This window comes from Nerophis ophidion, linkage group LG01, assembly GCF_033978795.1.
Source record: "Nerophis ophidion isolate RoL-2023_Sa linkage group LG01, RoL_Noph_v1.0, whole genome shotgun sequence".
In the NCBI taxonomy this organism is placed as follows: Eukaryota; Metazoa; Chordata; class Actinopteri; order Syngnathiformes; family Syngnathidae; genus Nerophis; species Nerophis ophidion.
In genome coordinates this window covers 27,350,216-27,371,678 of record NC_084611.1, presented here as the reverse complement: position 1 = coordinate 27,371,678, position 21,463 = coordinate 27,350,216, and the positions used below count along the sequence as shown (strand labels likewise).

Genomic DNA, 21,463 nt, shown 5'->3' with positions numbered 1-21,463 from the left:
GCAAAGGGTTCTGGGTATTTGTTCTGTTGTGTTTATGTTGTGTTACGGTGTGGATGTTCTCCCGAAATGTGTTTGTCATTCTTGTTTGGTGTGGGTTCACAGTGTGGCGCATATTTGTAACAGTGTTAAAGTTGTTTATACGGCCACCATCAGTGTGACCTGTATGGCTGTTGACTAAGTGTGCATTGCATTCACTTGTGTGTGTGAAAAGCCGTAGATATTATGTGATTGGGCCGGCACGCAAAGGCAGTGCTTTTACGATTAAGTGGCGCTCTGTACTTCTCCTTACGCCCGTGTACACAGCGGCGTTTTATAAAGTCATACATTTTAGTTTTTGAAACCGATAGCGATAATTTTGAAATTGATACCGATAATTTCCGATATTACATTTCAAAGCATTTATAGGCCGATAATATCGACAGTCCGATATTATCAGACATCCCTAATTTTAATCATTGCCGCACATCAATTTCCGTTTCCATAGCAATGCGCACTTCCGGCTTATGGCAAAAAATGTGTGTTCCTACTTACGGAAACAAACACGGGTGTATCCTAATCATGGCAGACTTGGTAATAGACGAAGAAGATAACAATTTTTTGGCAAATGAGGATTCACAACCTTATCTTTTTGAAACTGAATATACGGAGGATGAACTGCTACTACGAATACTGCTGCTTCTAGAAAGAAGCAAGCACAGAGGAAGGTTGAGACTTTAGAGCAGACGGAAGCCAAGAAGCTTTAAATGTGAAACTTTTGAAGCCAAGTGATTATGACATGGAGTGCTTACCCAAATAAACCGGAAAAAAAATTAAGGTCCGGAGGACCAAACAAACAACTGTACATCGAGTGAGTCAATTTAATATCGATCATGATACATGCAACACGCCGTGCGTGTTATTACAACTACATACGCTGTCTGGCTGTGTATAAAAAAACATGAAATGTGGACTAAAACTGTAAAGAAATTGTAATGTGATTGTTGACCTTTTTCAGTCAGTAAAATGAGTGTCCAATCGCACTGTGTTGTGCATTACAAACTCAAAACTGTTTTGTGCTGACGTAGAAGCTAGCCTTTTTTTTCCGTAGCCAGCTTTTACGGCTAAATACTGAAGCATGCCGATGTGTTACTACGCTAGAAAAACAGTTCCTCAGTGTTCGCTCTTTCAAAAACAATATCGCTACAGCTTGTTTGTTACACAGGTTGCGGAACGTAAATTAAGTATTGATAACGGTTTTTGAATGCATTTTTAAAAGTGATTTTGAGCAGTGGTTCTCAAATGGGGGTATGCGTACCCCTGAGGGTACTTGAAGGTATGCCAAGGGGTACGTGAGATTTTTTTTTAGATATTCTAAAAATAGCAACAATTCAAAAATCCTTTATAAATATATTTATTGAATAATACTTCAACAAAATATGAATGTAAGTTCCTAAACTGTGAAAAAAAAAATACAACAGTTTTGACAGGTAGATTTTTTGTGGACATGTTCCATAAATATGGATGTCAAAGATTTTTTTTTTTTTGGTGAAGAAATATTTAGAATTAAGTTCATGAATCTCTATTACAATCCCCAAAGAGGGCACTTTAAGTTGAGGATTACTTCTATGTGTAGAAATCTTTATTTATAATTGAATCACTTGTTTATTTTTCGATAAGTTTTTAGTTATTTTTATATATTTTTTTCCAAATAGTTCAAGAAAGACCACTACAAATGAGCACAATTTTGCACTGTTATACAATTTAATAAATCAGAAACTGATGACATAGCGCTGTATTTTATTTCTTTATCTCTTTTTTTCAACCAAAAATGCTTTGCTCGGATTAGGGGGTACTTAAATTAAAAACAAATGTTCACAGGGGGTACATCACTTAAAAAAGTTTGAAAACGACTGGTTTAGAGGTAGAATTGATTGATCCCAATAGCTGCATTGGTGACCACCAAGAACGAGCTAATTTTTACAAGTTAGAATGCAAACAAAAACAAAAACCTCTTGTCTTTTTATCTCTTTTAATGATTGTGAGCTTTCTTTCTAAAGAAAGACCCGTTTCCCTTTAAAAGCCTACCTAGGGACACAAGTTGGAAATTCACTTTAGCTATAAACTCTGTACATCAATTGTGTTTGGCCACTGTCCTTATTCAAATTCTATGATATTCTATTGGTCATCTTTTTTTGGGTGCTGAAAATTTGTCCGGTATCTCCAATATATGTTTTACTGAATGATTTGCATCGGATTTTGTCAAGGACATCGCATTCCCTGTCCTATGTAATTGAATCCTTTGGGTGTACACGTAGTTGTATTTTTTTGTATTGGTTTTACAGCTGTGGTTATCTGAAATGTTCTTCATGGTCTTTTATATGGATTTGATTATTCCTCTGATGCATGGCAGTGTTATCGTGTCCTTTTTTTTCTGTGTCGGGGCTCTTGTTTTGTTTTTGTCATTTTTCTGCTGGGTGCATAAATGCTTCCACACACCTGGGAGACTATCATACACCGGCAACAGATATGGACGCATGGGGTAACTTTATTTTGAAAGTTCCCGGCCACATAAGCTGACGAAGTCTGAAGTGACAGTCGAAACTGTCAGCAGGTTAAGAGTCCTCTCTTACTCAAAAATGACATTAGTCAGCATACAACACCGTATTTTTCGGAGTATAAGTCGCTCCGGAGTATTAGTCGCACCTGCCGAAAATGCATAATAAAGAAGGAAAAAAACATATATAAGCCGCACTGCCGTATAAGTCGCATTTTTGGGGGATATTTATTTGATAAAACCCAACACCAAGAATAGACATTTGAAAGGTAATTTCAAATAAATAAAGAATAATGAACAACAGGCTGAATAAGTGTACGTTATATGACGCATAAATAACCAACTGAGAAGGTGCCTGGTATGTTAACGTAACATATTATGGTAAGAGTCATTTAAATAACTATAACATATAGAACATGCTATACGTTTACCAAACAATCTGTCACTCCTAATTTCTATATCCGATGAAATCTTATACGTCTAGTCTCTTATGTGAATGAGCTAAATAATATTATTTGATATTTTACGGTAATGTGTTAATAATTTCACACATAAGTTGCTCCTGAGTATAAGTCGCACCCAAGTCCAAAACTATGAAAAAAAAACTGCGACTTATAGTCTGAAAAATACGGTAATTTTGACCCATATTAAAAGAAGACACAATGAACTCAATCAACCTAAACAAATATGTGCTGCTCCAACCCTTTGGAGCTATTAAACCCTATCGCGCCCAATCATATCTGCATTGCATCTAAATCTAAAGCTTTCTACATCCAAAGAAATGTAGCCATTTTTTCTGGCCTCTCTCCATACATATTTAATCATATAATGTAACATTAGAGCGTGCAGGAAATATGAAATTCACTGAAGGGCAACTGCTGGCATCACAAGCTGCTTATTTATGTGTCTACCGCAAGGCTGTAAAAAGAGAAAAGACGAATGGAACGCCGCGTGCAGCAAGGCCTCACTTATTTTGAGCAATCTTGAGTACAGAGGAAAAAAGGGGGGAACCCCAAATTGATTTGTCAACATAAATAAGAGACAGTGTGGCTGAGATAAATGTAGTGTCACGTAATTTGCACAAGACTTTCATTCCATGTGAACCTTGTGGAATGGAGAGGAACCAAGCAGCTTCTGTGTGTGTGTTGTTGTTTTTTTTATTTTGTCCCAGAAGAAAATGAAGTGCAAAGATAAGATTAGGTGCCCCAACGATTGGATCGGACATGCCACTGAATTTCAGTGTAAGACACATTCCCACGACAATGTAACAGTACAGAAAATTACAGTATTTTCCGAACCATAAGGCACACTGCTGATTAATGGTCCATTTTCCTTTTTTTTTTCTTCATACGTTAGGCGCACCAGATTATAGGGAGCATTACAGGAGTCATATTATTTTTTATTTTTTTCTAAATTGAAAACACTTTCTTGTGGTCTACATAACAAGTAATGGTGGTTCTTAGGTAAAAATGTTGAATGGATTATGTTTTACAGATGATCATCAAGCCGCTTCCGGATGCGCCGTTTTGTGGGCGGTCTTATTTACGTTGCTCACCTTCGGCAGCGTCTTCATCTTTGTTGTAGGGGTGTAGCGTGTAAAGGCCGGGAGTGGAAGATGTGTCAAAAAACGGAGCTAACCGTTAAAATGACATTCAGACTTTACTTAAAGGCCTACTGAAATGAGATGTTCTTATTTAAACGGGAATAGCAGGTGCATTCTATGTGTCATACTTGATCATTTCGTGATATTGCCGTATTTTTGCTGAAAGGATTTAGTAGAGAACATTGACGATAAAGTTGGCAACTTTTGGTCGCTAATAAAAAAGCCTTGCCTGTACCGGAAGTAGCAGACGATGTGCGCGTGACGTCACGGGTTGTAGGGCTCCTCACATCCTCACATTGTTTATAATGTGAGCCACCAGCAGTGAGTGCAATTCGGACCGAGAAAGCGACGAGTTCCCCATTAATTTGAGCAAGGATGAAGGATTCGTGGATGAGGAAAGTTAGAGTGAAGCACTAAAACAATAAAAAAAATAAAAGGCGACGGCAGTGTGAGCGATTCAGATGTTGTTAGACACATTTACTAGGATAATTCTGGAAAATTCCTTATCTGCTTATTGTGTTTATAGTGTTTTAGTGAGATTATAAAATCATCGGAGGGCTGCGGTGAACGCCAGTGTCTCTCAGAGAAGCCAATGGAGGAGCCAAGATCACAGCTGCCTTTTTGACAGCTACAGGAGGAGGTCGCATAATTCACTCAAGTCTCCGGTAAGAGCCGACTTAATATCACAATTTTCCCATCCAAAAACTTACTGGTTGACGTAGAGAAACATGCTCGCTTGACCGCTCTGTGTTAAAGCTTCACAACAAACAAAGAAACACCGGCTGTGTTTCGGTGCTAAAAGCAGCTGCAATCCACCGCTTTCCACAAACAGCATTCTACTTTATAGTCTCCATTATTAATTGAACAAATTGCAAAAGATTCAGCAAAACAGATGTCCAAATTACTGTGTAATTATGCCATGAAAAGAGACAACTTGTAGCCGTAAGTGGTGCTGGGCTAGTATTTCCGCTACAACCCGAGACGTCATAAACACGCGTCATTATTCCGCGCCGTTTTCAACAAAAAACTCAGCGGGAAATTTAAAATTATAATTTAGTAAACTAAACCGGCCGTATTGGCATGTGTTGCAATGTTAATATTTCATCATTGATGTATAAAATATCAAACGGCGTGGTCGGTAGTAGTGGGTTTCAGTAGGCCTTTAAATAAATAAAGGAGCAGCATCTCCTCATCCCGAAACAACAACAAAGCCGAAAATGTATCCCGTGAAAAAACGTCCGACAGAAACTCTCTAAAGCTAAAGCTTGGGTGAATAATATAAACTCACTACACCGGTATGTTTTAGAGCTTTCATGGCAAGTTTTCTGACAGATGGGGACGGCGTGGCGCAGTTGGGAGAGTGGCCGTGCCAGCAACCTGAGGGTTCCTGGTTCAATCCCCAACTTCTACCAACCTCGTCACGTCTGTTGTGTCCTTGAGCAAGACACTTCACCCTTGCTCCTGATGGTTTGTGGTTAGGGCCTTGCATGGCAGCTCCCGCCATCAGTGTGTGAATGTGTGTGTGTATGGGTGAATGTGGAAATAGTGTCAAAGCGCTTTGAGTACCTTGAAGGTAGAAAAGCGCTATACAAGTATAACCCATTTACCATTTATATAAGAAATAACTTTACACTACTTTATGTCAGAAATGGCAACAGCGGAGGATGAATGTCTCATAACAAGAAGATAGAGAAAAAGAGGAAGCTTATCGACTGTGGAGTCGCCATGGACTACAAAGGCAGACGCGCACAATTATTCAGGATTTATGCAGATCCCCAAATACAGATCAGCAGGTACCAGAAGGAAAAAAAAAAGTTGCTTTCGCTTAATATTGCGAAACAAAACGCCAGATAATATGGCTTACCTTACACACACACCATAATAATACTCGTATGTGGAAGCACATCGAGCAGTGAGGCTTCATAGCTTACCAAAGTCCATTTTGATAGATTTTTTAGCGCTGTGTGTAATGTTCTACATTTTCAATTTGATCTGATGTTGTTTACTTGAGTCATATTGCCATCACAGTGCAGTCTACACACATCTCTTATGTTTGACTGCCATCTACTGGTCACACTTATCATTACACCATGTACCAAATAAAATTGCTTCGAGGTCCGAAAGCAAAACCCTAATTATTCCGTACATTAGGCGCACCGGGTTATAAGGCGCACTGTCGAGTTTTGAGGGGAAAAAATATTTTAAGTGCGCCTTATAGTCCGGAAAATATGGTAAGTCCTATATCCATGCATCCATCCATTCCCTACCGCTTATTCCCTTTGGGGTCGCTGGTGCCTATCTCAGCTACAATCGGGCGGAAGGCTATATAAGTGTATTATTTTTCCAACATTAGCAAACCATGTTGCAACTGCATGTAAATTACACAAAGCTATGTTGTTGACAAACTAAACTCAAAATTCCATTATTTATCATGAAGATGCTCCATTTGGTCGTATGCGGTATTTAAGCGAATATTAGTCAAGTCATGTTTTTGGACAAGCGAAAGAGACAAAATTAGGCTACCGTCATGGTAGACTGCAATAAAAAATATCATATTTCGGAGCTGTGTGACTGAGGACTTTGTTTCATTACATACCATTATCTTAAAATAAGCATCGTAACTCGTCATGGTCTTTGCCTACATGCTCACAATCTTTGAGGTGCTTTTTTCCAGTGGGTCTCTGTGTCATTGCTTTATGTAAAATGTGTGTGACTGACAAGAAGAACATCTCTGACTCGTCTGGCGCCACAGTTTGCATTTATAAAGCTAAATATTAAATACTTCTCCTATAGAAAAAAAGACCATCCTCTGTTAAATTGAGACAAAGCACACCAAATCATAAGGACGCCAATTTGAAGGTTCTGACAAGGGCTTTCCAGATTATTTTAGTCATTACACTCTTATGCGACGACAGAATGACCCCTTCCAAAAAACATAGGGCCTAATCTACTAAAATATGCGCATATCAAAAACGGAGTGAATTTGGTTGATTAAATATTTCCGTCAACTTATTTTAATTAGGTAGGACGATAACTAATTAAAACAAATGCACCTTGACGAAAAACATTGAAAAAAATAATTGACAATTTAGTCGACGGATAAAAATGACATAAAAATATTGACAGACGAAATGCTATCACATTTAATTTCGTCTTTAGGACAAGATAGGAATCATGTGAGATCGGGCTGAGGGGTAAATCACGGAGGGGATCCAATCAGTACTATTGTCTTCGTAAAGCAAGGTGCTTAGATTTTCTTTACTGGGAAACAAGACTGTATTGTCGGGATGTAACAAGAAACAATAATAACGATGACCGCAGCAAAACTCCGGACAGGAAGTATTACCATTTAAATTAAAATGACCAAAAAGCAAGCTGGTGCCAGCTCGCTAGCTTTAATGCTAACATGAAAACAAGAGACATTAACATCTTTCCACACTAACAAACAACATACACCAATCTTAACGTATACAAACACATTACTGTCCGAACAACAACGTTATTTAATTGTGCACAGTGAACCTCCAAGATGTGCTCTCTTATAACATAATTATGATGATCGACTTCAGTGAAATACGAGACGGAGGTATTTTTACGGTGACTTCAAGTACCACGGAACCGAGAAGGAAACAACGCCCGTACAGAGAAAATACATAATTATAGTAGACTTTATTTGTTATGCACTATTGTTTTAAATAAACAAAAAAAGTGATACAGTACAAAACAATATTTAAAATAATAAATCATCTAAAACAGATAAAACACTAAGACTAAAACACTCTCATTGAAGCTTAAGAAAGACTAACAGTGTGTTTATTTATTTTAATTATATTTAATAAATATAACTTGGTCAAAAGATTTAAATGTGTGTTTAAGTACAATATGAGCACATTCAACAATACCACAATTTGCTCGGTTGCTTGAGGGTTGCAGGTTCAATCACCGCTCTCGCCATCCTAGTCACTGCCGTTGTGTCCTTGGGCAAGACACTTCACCCACCTGCTCCCAGTGCCACCCACACTGGTTTGAATGTAAAAATTAAATATTGGGTTTCACTATGTAAAGCGCTTTGAGTCACTAGAGAAAAAGCGCTATATAAATATAATTCACTTCACTATTGATAACCATGTGTGGAGGGAAGTGTGGCCAGCTGGCCTGCAGGAGCAGAGGTCACCGCCTCTGTCTATGGTGCTGAGGGCAGAACACTATCAGACGGGGGCGTGGCAAGTTCCGACGGCGAGACACAGCTGAGCAGGTGATTAGATCTCCCAGGTGGTAGGAGTTATCTCATCATCTGTTGTCTTTAACAGTAAGTGGCCGGGAACAGAGAAGGAGGAGGATATGGAGGACTGAAAAGTCACTTCCCGGTGGAGGAAGAAACTTTGTTTAAACATATGATTATTAAAACCTTGTTAAAACCTGCACGCTTGGCTCCTGTGCCGTGTCTGACATTGGGACTGCGAGGACGCGACCTTCACACCGTGATAGATTTGGTCACAATAACGGTGATGTGATAGACTTAATATAGTTACATCACTGTGTTATTGTTACACACTTCGGTACAATATGTCCTCTAAACCTGGAATAAAGGGAAACCATATGAACGCACTACTTGCAGGCTAACCATCCTGACATCCACGCAACAGTGTGTAGGCCGAAGCTAATATTTCGAAATTACTCATAATGTCCTGAATTATTACAGTTACTATTAAAAACGGTAGCCCAGCTACCATTACTTTTCTAGTACAGCATGGACAAACCTGTTCGTCAATTTAATAAGCAAGAAATCTGTATTGTGCACCAGATCAATGTCCTCGGCATTCTGTTCAGTTTATTGCACAACTTGACAAGCCAAAAGACCAGATTTATCAATTTTTAAGATAACACAAAGAAAAAAAAGGAATTGGAGATATATACACCTAGATTTACAACAGAGGTTGCTGTATTTAAACGCGACAATGGCCAAGACACCAATTGTGCACACTCAGTGTAGTTATAAACAAGTTAAAGTAAAGCTATGTTCTTTCTTCAAATGACCATTTTAGTTCTAAAATATCCAACATTTAAAAAACATTTTTAAATTAGCTAAAATAATAACACAGCAAGATTAGTGTGACATGTACTTATTGATGTATTCCTGAGTGCAGGTCTGAATTCAGTTTTTCAGATGTTCTGCAACATCCTTCATAAAAGTGGTTTCAAGACAATTTTAAATATGTGTTGTATTTTAAACTTTATATTTACGCCACGAGATTTACTGTAGTTTTAGTCGACTAAAACGTTGCGGAATTTAGTAAATTAAAACTAAATAATTTTAGATCCTGTAACTAAATATGACTCAAATTAAAATACAGACTATGGCTAAAACTACAAACCCCGTTTCCATTTGGGTTGGGAAATTGTGTTAGATGTAAATAGAAACGGAATACAATGATTTGCAAATCTTTTTCAACTCGTATTCAATTGAATGCACTACACAGACAAGCTATTTGATGTTCAAACTCATAAACTTAATTTTTTTTATGCAAATAATAATTAACTTAGAATTTCATCGCTGCAACACGTGCCAAAGTAGTTGGGAAAGGGCATGTTCACCACTGTGTTACATCACCTTTTCTTTTAACAACGCTCAAACGTTTGGGAACTGAGGAAACTAATTGTTGAAGCTTTGACAGTTAAATTCTTTCCCATTCTTGTTTTATGTAGAGATTCAGTCGTTCAACAGTTCGGGGTCTCCGCTGTTTTTATACCCAATCATGGCACCCACCTGTTCCCAATTAGCCTGCACACCTGTGGGATGATCCAAATAAGTGTTTGATGAGCATTCCTTAACTTTATCAGTATTTATTGACACCTTTCCAAACTTCTTTGTCACGTGTTGCTGGCATCAAATTCTAAAGTTAATGATTATTTGCAAAACATTTTTTTTTAATCAGTTTGAACATCAAATATGTTGTCTTTGTAGCATATTCAACTGAATATGGGTTGAAATTTATTTGCAAATCATTGTATTCCGTTTATATTTACATCTAACACAATTTCCCAACTCATATGGAAACGGGGATTGTAAATTAAAAACTCACGTCAATAAAAACACATGCAAACTTTGCGTCTCTTAAATGAGCAAAATAGAGAGTGCAAGCCATTGAGCATGTCTGTCATGTACAGTATAGACATAATAAATGCAGATTATTAGAACACCCAAAATACTGAAACAAGGAGATGCAAATATAACTATTTAGCGTTAGCATCTTGATTTCTAAAAACTGAAACTGTTTTGTGACCACTGTTTTGTTTCATATTTATTTGAAATGTGCCTGCAAACTGGCACAGTAATGCACAAATTAATGTGGCAAAAAAAATATTACACATATTATTTATTCAATAATATAATTTTAAAATGTTATAGATGCTGGATGACTGATTAAAACAAATGCAATTGATTGGTTTTGGTGTCTGCCGGCCCGTAGCCACTAATCTTTCGAGTTAAAAAAAACACTGCACAACCTTTTGAAAATTAATTCGTCAATATTTTGACAATTTCATATCCTTCTGAGAACCCGAATCCTCTGAGTGGACATTTGTTTTTTCGTTTCTTTTATCTGAGTAACAAACTTAGGCAAAAAATAGCTCTGTTATGCAAAACCCAAATGTCCAGACAGCTAATCTTTCATGAGAAAAAAATTGCCTGATAAAGACTGCATGACTAGCTAATAAAATGCAATGAATATTAACACCGACAGAGACAGGAAGTTCTAAATTTCAAATAAGAGTGATTAAAAACCAAGATGTGGAATGGCCATAGGCAAAAGAAGAGAGGATATGAATTCAAAGCCGTTCTAGAAATAACCTCAACCCTACTCTGCACCTCAGTGGCCTAGTGGTTAAGAGTATCCGCACTGAGATCGGTAGGTCGTGAGTTCAAACCTCGGCCGAGTCATACCAAAGACTATAAAAATGGGACCCATTGGCACTCAGCATCAAGGGTTGGAATTGGGAGTTAAATCACCAAAAATTATTCCTGGGCGCGGCCACCGCTGCTGCTCACTGCTCCCCTGACCTCCCAGGGGATGAACAAGGGGATGCAGAGGATAATTTCACCACACCTAGTGTGTGTGTGTGTCATTGGTAGTTGAACTTTAACTTTCACTCGAACCGACGCTCCTACCTATTACCCTCTCCATGTGAGACAGGCCCCTTCTTTGGCTATTTTTAAGACCCTTCTTAAAACCCATTTTTATTCACTGGCTTTAAACCCAGCATAAGACTTTAAACTGTTTTTAACTTTTAACTCTTTTAACTGCTTTTAACTTTTTAACTGTTTTTTTTCTAACAAATTGTTCTTGGGGTAATTTGTATTTGCTATTTAAATGAATGATAAATGGGTTGTACTTGTATAGCGCTTTTCAAGGTACTCAACGCGCTTTGACACTACTTCCACATTTACCCATTCACACACACATTCACACACTGATGGAGGGAGCTGCCATGCAAGGCGCTAACCAGCAGCCATCAGAAGCAAGGGTGAAGTGTCTTGCTCAGGACACAACGGACGTGAAGAGGTTTGAACTAGATTGAACCAGGGACCCTCGGGTTGCGCACGGCCACTCTTCCACTGTGTCACCCCCCCCCCCAACCCATATTTCAGTGTATTTTTTAATTATGTTTTAAATGTCGGTACCGGACCGCAGAATAATTTTTTATTCATTTTTATTAAAAAAAAAAAAAAAGTGTCCCCCAAGTTTTTAGTTATTTTTGGATCTTTTTTCCAAATAGTTCAAGAAAGACCATTACAAATGAGCAATATTTTGCACTGTTATACAATTTAAGAAATCAGATAACTGATGACATAATGCTGTATTTTACTTCTTTATCTCTTTTTTTCAACCAAAAATGCTTTGCTCTGATTAGGGGGTACTTGAATTAAAAAAATTTTCACAGGGGGTACATCACTGAAAAAAGGTTGACAACCACTGTGGTATGGTATGGGTTTGTTCACTCAATAAGACAACAAACCATTTATGTTCATTTGTTCGCCAACAAAAGTACAACACAATTTTCCACTAAAACTACATACAAGCAACAAATGTGATCTTTTCCCATGCAAAATAACCCTCACTCGTGTTAGAGGCCTTTTTACAATGCTTAACATATATGTTTAGGACGTGAAAGAGGGGAGAAAGCGGGTGAAGAGGGCAAGCACACAATTAATTTGGTAATTCCGAGCTGGTAATGTACCTGACCTTGCAAACTGTCAAACTCTTCTCTCTGCTCAATTCACACTCCATTACTACTCTAATAGCTACCAATTACTACGTTGCTTTGCTGCGCCATCCCCAAATTCCCCACTCAAGAGCATAGGGAGCGACATGGTTTATCTTTCCAACCTCAGGGCTACACTGTGACTATCCCAGGGAAGACAGATAGGTAGATAAATAAGAGCTGGGGAAGCTGGGAAGGAAAAACAAGGAGACATTGTTATTCCACTGCAGATGGAGGCCATTCCAGAACTTAAAAATTGTTTTGTTTTTTAAAATCCTCATGACTGTAGTTATAGATTGTTGGGCCACGCCACTCGGGAAGTAAATGAAAATGGAATCTAAGTAATCACTTGCAATGTAATGCAGTTAGTCTTTATTACACCGAGATAAACATGATAGATACACACATTGCTGTCCGTAATAATGTGAAGTGAGCGCACCGCTTCAACCGCTGAGACCTTACACACCAGGTCACTGCCATAGTCTAATAACTTTATTACAGGATAAACATATAAATATGATGCACCCTATGTGCTTGTCTTGTTTAACGATCTCCGGGTCGGCACTTTTATCAGACAAATCTATACTGGGTCAAACTCGAGCCCATGCCACGTAGATAGCTTAGATTTTATAATGAAGCAATAAAAATGATAAGTGTCCCTATTGACTCCCTTGCTTACTCCTACTTTACAACACACAACAGAACAACACAAAGTTGGCCCTCAGCTTGGAAACACACATATGAAGTAAGGGTGACAAAAAATAATCGATTTTCCATTGGAATGCGATTCTTATTTGTAACAATTCTTAATCGATTTCAAAATATATATATGCAGTCACGATCCAATGTTTACATACACTTGTAAGGAACATAATGTCCTGGCTGTCTTGAAGTTTCTAATAATTTCTACAACTCTTATTTTCTTGTTATAGAGTGATTGGAGCACATACTTGTTGGTCACAAAAAACATTCATGAAGTTTGGTTCTTTTATGAATTTATTATGGGTCTACTGAAGAAAAGACCTTCTGGAGGAAAGTTCTGTGGTCAGATGACACAAAAATGTAGCTATTTGGCCACAATATCCAGCAATATATTTAGAGGAGAAGAGGTGAGGCCTTTAATCCCAGGAACACCAAGCATACTGTCAAGCAAGGTGGTGGTAGTATTATGCTCTGGGCCTGGTTTGCTGCCAATGTAACAGGTGCTTTAAATGGGACAACGAAAAAGGAGGATCACCTCCAAATTCTTCAGGACAACCTAAAATCATCAATCTTGGGTGCAGTTGGGTGTTCCAACAGGACAATGACCCCAAACACACGTCAAAGGTGGTAAAGGAATGGCTAAGTCAGGCTATAATAAAAGGCCTACTGGAATGAGATTTTCTTATTTAAACGGGAATAGCAGGTCCATTCTTTGTGTCATACTTGATCATTTCGCGATATTGCCATATTTTTGCTGAAAGGATTTAGTAGAGAACATCGACGATAAAGTTCGCAACTTTTGGTCGCTAATAGAAAAGCCTTGCCTTTACCGGAAGTATGTGCGTGTGACGTCACCGGTGTGAAGGCTCCTCACATTCTCACATTGTTTATAATGTGAGCCACCAGCAGTAAGAACAATTCGGACCGAGAAAGCGACAATTTCCCCATTAATTTGAGCGAGGATGAAAGATTTGTGGATGACGATATTGATAGTGAAGGACTATAAATAAATAAATAAAATAAAAAGCGACGGCTCCGGGCGGCGGCAGTGTGAGCGTTTCAGATGTAATTAAACACATTTACTAGGATAATTCTGGAAGATCCCTTATCTGCTTATTGTTTTAATAGTGTTTTAGTGAGATTGTAAAGACATACCTCAAAGTCGGATGGCTGCGGTGAACACGCTAGTATCTTAGAGAGAAGCCGAGGAGCCAAGCTCACAGCTGCCTTTTTTAACAGCTACTGCAGTAGGACGCATAATCCACTAAAGTCTCTGGGAAGATATAAATCACAATTTTACCATCCAAAAACATGCTGGTTGACGTAGAGAGAAACATGTTCGCTTGACCGCTCTGTGTTAAAGCTTCACAACAAACAAAGAACAACCGGCTGGGTTTCGGTGCTAAAGACAGCTGCAATCCACCACTTTCCACCAACAGCATTCTACTTTATAGTCTCCATTATTAATTGAACAAATTGCCAAAGATTCAGCAACACAGATGTCCAAATTACTGTGTAATTATGCGATGAAAAGAGACGACTTTTAGCCGTAAGTGGTGCTGAGCTAATATGTCCCCTCCAACCAATAACGTCACAAACACGCGTCATCATACGCGTCATCATTCTGCGACGTTTTCAACAAGAAACTCCGCGGGAAATTTAAAATTGTAATTTAGTAAACTAAACCGGCCGTATTGGCATGTGTTGCAATGTTAAAATGTCATCATTGATATATAAACTATCAGACTGCGTGGGTGGTAGTAGTGGGTTTCAGTGGGCCTTTAAGGTTTTAGAATGGCCTTCCCAAAGTCCTGACTTAAACGTGTGGACAATGCTGAAGAAACAAGTCCATGTCAGAAAAACAACACATTTAGCTGAACTGCACCAATTTTGTCAAGAGGAGTGGTCAAAAAATCAACCAGAAGCTTGCCAGAAGCTTGTGGATGGCTACCAAAAGTGCTTTGTTGGAGTGAAACTTTCTAAGGGACATGTAACCAAATATTAACATTGCTGTATGTATACTTTTGACCCAACAGATTTGGTCACATTTTTAGTAGACCCATAGTTAAGTCATAAAAGAACCAAACTTCATGAATGTTTTGTTTTTTTAAAACCTGTCCTGTCCAGTCACTCATACAAATCATATTGTTGATGTAGATGCCCACATCTGCTGTGCAGATTTACTTTAGGAAAGAGAAGTGTTGGCTACTTCTCTTGTTGACATACTTGTATTTGACTTTATTCAATGTTTGGATAGCGTTTGTTAACAAAACCTGTTTTCTTTTAATATAAACATGTATCAGAGATGTTTGTCTGTTCTGCGTCACCCGCAAGGACAATGTATGTCTCTGTGTTGGAGTTGTCCTTGCGGGTTATTTTTTCCAACCCCCGTCGGCCATTCACTCTTTAACGAAAAAAACAAACATTTGGAATTTAAAAAAAAAAAAAGAAGAAAAAAAAAAATGGATGGCTCTACCTCAACACTTCCACAAACAAGCTCTAAACGTGAACACTACAGCATAGAACAAGGAGCTATAAAAAATATACAGACACCTTAGGGGGTAAAGGGTTGAGAATGTGGGATTAAATTAACATTTTTAATAACAATTTAAAAAAAGGCAGATTGTACTAGGGTAAGTTGTAAAAACTTACAGAAAAACTTTTAAAACCCTTTATAACAATCACACAGCATCATTCCGTAGGCCCCAACTCAAGAACTCTACAGAGCTGAGAAAACACATATGGACGCTTAAAAACAATAAAATTGATGACACCATTACATGGCGAATTGCCGCATCTATCTCACCATACAACAGTGCAGCTAAAAGATGTAACCTGGCAGCAAAGTAACGATTTTTTGTGCCTTTATTTTGAAGAGCCCACTCTTATTTTGTGACTTCCTTTATTGCCGATGCTTTACTTCCTGCTACCGTTCCATCTGACATCAACTGCATACTCACGTTACTCCAGGACTGGTAAAACATGCTGACAAAGATATATTTGTCATGTTCTGTGTGAATATTTGTGAAAAGTTATTTTATTGTGACTCGTGTTTGTGTTGTTTATGTGTCACATTTAAGCAGAGTCACTACGAGCTATGTGTGGAAGCTAGGCTAACAAGCTGAGCAAAATTAGCGCCCTTGGAAGCGGAAGGAGGTAGGGGGAGACTAATAGATTATTTATTTAAAACAAGTGGTTCATTTCATTTAAAATAAATGGGAAAATGTCATTATTTTTATTTACTAAAAAAGATGTGTTCATAAGTTTAAAAATGTAAACATGATTTATGCTTTGTTTGTGGAAATATGGTACGATGGCATTTGTATTTGCTGCCCATCTTCATAGTTTTCACGGTGTCAAAATTGTGAGGAGAGAATTAAAGTTGCACCAGTCGAAGCTCTCTGCATCTTGTGTCATTACTCCAAGTGGGCCGCTACAACCTGTGCCTGAAATATATATTTTTTAAATCATATACCACCCCAGCATGTCCACTTTAAACAAACCCAACAAACTAGTTTCATCATGCCGGCACATAAGCAAGGCACTACTGTGTAACAATGGCCACACCCCCATTTAATGTACCCTATATATATATATATAGACACACACACATATATATATACATATATATATATATATATATATATATATATATATGAAACAACCACAGACACTTCAATAAAATCCCCTGAAGAGCAGGGAAACCTGCGAAACAGGCTTGTAGGGATGAAATAGCCTGTGTGTTTTTTCCTGACCTTACGTATATTCCACTCTTCCCCAGTATTGAGCACTTTATAATGGATAATACACAGAAACCTTGACTATATATATATATATATATATATATATATATATATATATATATATTTGTATAACCTGCTAGCTATTTGTCAGTGATGTAGTATCTAAATCAGTGACTTTCAAACTGTGGTACCTGTGTACCAGTAATGGTACGCAGCCTCCATCGAGTGGTAAGCCAGAGAACTACATGATTTCCTATACTGTGCCTAATGTTACAGTGGTCCAAAATATTAAATATACATGTTGAATATAGCTTCTGCCTAGTTTATATACTGTGCGTAATGTTGCAGTGGTCAAAAATATTAAATATACATGTTGAATATAACACCTGCCTCATTTTTAATGAATACTTAGGCCTACTATGCTACTGTATTTTAAAGTTGATCATTATGGTGGTACTTGCACAGCCAAGTTTTTGTCTGAGGTGGTACTTTTTGAAAAAAGTTTGAGAACCCATGCTCTTAAATTAGAACTTTTAGTCGGACAGTATTGTAAGTAGGTATTGACCTGAAGATAAGACCTAAGAAAAGTCTCTGAAAATGTTTTGTATGCAGAGACTTACACTAAATAACACATACCAGTGACACAGAGAACTGCTGGGATGCACATTTTAAGATAATGATGAACAATGTAGCACAATCTGCATTTGTTTTTGTCTTTAAAAACATGTTCTAAAAACGGGTCAACACAGTAATATTCTGCCTGCATACACTATATGCTGCTTATTTGCTGCATACTGGCAGCATATAAATGCAGCTTGAGACATTTTTGGCTGACACGGTTTTACCTTGTCACATCTCATAAGGCCCAGGTAGCGCAGGGACTTGCTGCTCTGTGCAATCTGCATGGCTCCCTGGTCTGTGATGTCCTTACACCAACCGGCATCCACCGTCTCAATGGTGCTGCTATACTGACCTATGGCTATCAGAGCTGTGGAATTGGGAATTGGGAGAAAGAGGGGGGAGGGGATAGTGGTGAGAAAGATAGGAGGGAGAAAAAAAAAGAGAAAAGGCGTTAGTCTGACAACCTTTCTCATGCAAATGTAACAGCATCGCGCTCCCAAAGAGACACAGTGAAATTCAAGATGAAACCAGGACGGGTCTTCCGGCCAGATGTGACACGTTATTTTCAGTGTTTATCCAAACACCTCACTGCCACACACACTGGGACGCACACACGTCACAAATCTCTCACACACCCGCGCTTGTTTAGACTGCTGCAAGATGAATGTATTAGCACAGGTAACAATACTGTATCCAATGTATACATTTAACTCCGTGTGTGCATTTAACATGCTGCCAGAGTCAGCAGTATTCCAAGATGCACAGGTACGCAACCATACTCCTGATTAATTACTACTACACCATAACATACAAACTTTTATGGATGTAATAGCTTTAACAAATAGGAGAACAAAAACTCACAGTGAAGTGGCATTTATCAACTATAGCCACTACCTGTGGAACAGCCTGCCAGAGAGCCTCTGGACTGCAGAGACAGTTCTTACTGACCATGTTAAACTTTTCCTTGTAGTATATATACATACTGTATATATATGTATATATATATACACCGTATTTCCTTGAATTGCCGCCGGGGCGCTAATTAATTTGAAACCTTCTCACTCCTGCGCTTACCAAAGGCATGCGGTAAAAGTAAGCACGCGCTTATTATTTTAAAACCTCTTCTCACTCCGGCACTTACCAAAGGCATGCAGTAAAAAATTGAGTGTGATGTAAGCTTGCACCTTAAATCCTACTGAATAGCTCTTAATCTTCTTCCCATTATGCGATTTCAAATTACCGGTATGGAAATGAGCCTCCTCCATTTTGAAAATGATAACAGAGGAAGTGTCACTCGTGACATCACGAGTTTGACCAGGTGGTAATACTACGCATGCGCTAATTATTTTGCGAAGCGAGTTTAACCCGGCAGTAATTCAAGGCAGCCGCATACTATATGCCTTGCGGTATATATATTATATATATACATATATATATATATATATATATATATATATATATATATATATATATATATATATATATATATATATATATATATGTATATATATATATATGTTTTTTATTGCAAGTTTGTCCTTAAAAAAATTGTGAATATACGCGACAATTTGTCTTTTGGTAGTAAGTAAGCAAACAAAGGCTCTTAATTAAGCTGCTGACATATGCAGCAACGTATTGTGTAATTTTCCATTCGATTATTTTGTCAAAATTATTAAGGACAAGTGGTAGAAAATGAATTATTAATCTACTTGTTCATTTACTTAAAATATCTGCTTACTTTCTCCTTTACATTTTCTATCTACACTTCTGTTAAAATGTAATCGTCACTTATCAATAATCACTTAATCTTCTGTTGTTTGATAATTTACATTAGTTTTGGATGATACCATACATTTGGGTATCAATCCCATACCAAGTTGTTACAGGGTCATACATTGGTCATATTCAATGTGGTCATGTTTTTTTGGGCTGTACAAACCATTGAAATCACGGAAAGGATAAACGTTTCTTCAGCCTTCTTCGAGATTATCAAAAAAAAACGGAAAAGTGCAAGATTTGTGGAAACGACGACGAGAAAAAAAAGTAGTCAATGACACTCTATTTGTGTAGTTAACCAGAGTGGACGGAATGCTAATGCAAGCGAGCTAACGCCAAAGCCGATGTGTTTGTGTCTTTGCCTAAGGACAGAACAGGCTGTACTTCCTGAGGAGGCTGTGCTCCTTCAACATCTGTAGAAAAAACTCTTGTGGATGTACTACCAGTCTGTGGTTGCCAGTGTTCTGTACTACATTGTATTGTGCTTGGGGGTGGGGGGGGGTTCTACGATCGGAATAAAGAGGGACTCACTGGTGACGGTGGCAGAGAAGAGGACTGTGGAGAAAATTGTGAGCATCCTGGATGATGCCAGTCACCCTCTGCATACCGTTATCAATAGCCTGCTCAGTGCTAGACTGCTTCATCTCAGGTGCAGGACTAATAGACTAAAAAACTTATTTGACTGTACAACTCCTCTCTAGAGGAAGGGTGGTACTAGGATGACAGGGGATGCAAAACAATAAAATATCCTCCATTATTTATTATTTACTTTTTAAATTCGATCTCGGGCTTCACGGTGGAAGAGGGGTTAGTGCGTCTGCCTCACAATACGAAGTTCCTGCAGTCCTGGGTTCAAATCCAGGCTCGGGATCTTTCTGTGTGGAGTTTGCATGTTCTCCCCGTGAATGCGTGGGTTCCCTCCGGGTACTCCGGCTTCCTCCCACTTCCAAAGACATGCACCTGGGGATAGGTTGATTGGCAACACTAAATTGGCCCTAGTGTGTGAATGTGAGTGTGAATGTTGTCTGTCTATCTGTGTTGGCCCTGTGATAAGATGGCGACTTGTCCAGGGTGTACCCTGCCTTCCGCCCGATTGTAGCTGAGATAGGCGCCAGCGCCCCCCGCGACCCCGAAAGGGAATAAGCGGTAGAAAATGGATGGATGGATGGAAATTCGATCTCAATTCTGTACACTGCTGCTGGAATTGTAATTTTCCTGAGGGAACTCTCCTGAAGGAATCAATAAAGTACTATCCATCTATCTTAGAACATTCATTATTTATATATTGTTATTTACAGCCAAAATGGCCTGACCCTACTGAATTCATCATTTACCAAGAGGACGACTTTCTGACTGTTGTACATTGTGGACAAAAGCATGACTTTTTATGAACAATTTGGGACGGATCAGTATGGAAATATATTAAACCACTTCTCCATACGTCATCAGCCTAATTTGTATAGACTACCCTGAACTGTGAAATGCGGTGGAAACACAAACCACACTTTTACAGGAACTTTTGGAGAAAAATCGCCGAAAGTTGACATGAATAATTGATTGATTGATTACAACTTTTATTAGTAGATTGCACAGTTCAGTACATATTCCGTACAATTGACCACTAAATGGTAAAACCCGAATAAGTTTTTCAACTTGTTTAAGTCGGGGTCCACGTTAATCAATTCAGGGTATACATCTATAGTTATATTGTGAGAAAGACGGGGAAAAGACGCTACTCATAAATGGCGCGAGAGTCTTGATACCAATTTCCTAAACCTCCATGCTTTTCCAAGTTTCCATCTGTTTTGTCGTGTAGAATGGTGTCTGGCGCACAATCGTTCCATATGACTGGGAACGCAACAGACGTGATCCTTGACTTCACTTGACAAATCTTTTTTTGATAAAGTATAGGGATCTATTCTATTGCATAGTTTGGTCTTTTGCCCATATCTGGTTTTCGCAGAAAGATTTAAGCCTCTTTTGTTCTTAGACGATGCTTGATGCACATCAGCCATCTTTGCTTGGTTGACCACCACTGGTTTTCACTTCCGGGAAGAAGTCACGTGTCGGAATACCAGCTATAGAGAACATTTTTCCACTCCGGCAAGAAGCACATCCATCTCATTGTTGGTGAAATTCTTCATGTGTGCCGTCCTTGTGTTTTCAAAAAGTTAGGGAACTCGGGCGCATGACTTAGGCCCTGTCTCATTAAGCCGGATAACT

General features: G+C 38.4%; 1 protein-coding gene across 1 annotated transcript in view; it reads right to left on the bottom strand.

The window, feature by feature from the left end:
* Positions 1 to 21,463, bottom strand: part of fbxl17 (F-box and leucine-rich repeat protein 17) — a 640,382-nt gene that overhangs the window by 51,448 nt on the left and 567,471 nt on the right. The window contains exon 10 of the mRNA XM_061900192.1: positions 17,689 to 17,831. Within this exon, the coding sequence (XP_061756176.1) occupies positions 17,689 to 17,831 (143 nt within the window). The remainder of the gene's footprint in view (positions 1 to 17,688; positions 17,832 to 21,463) is intronic.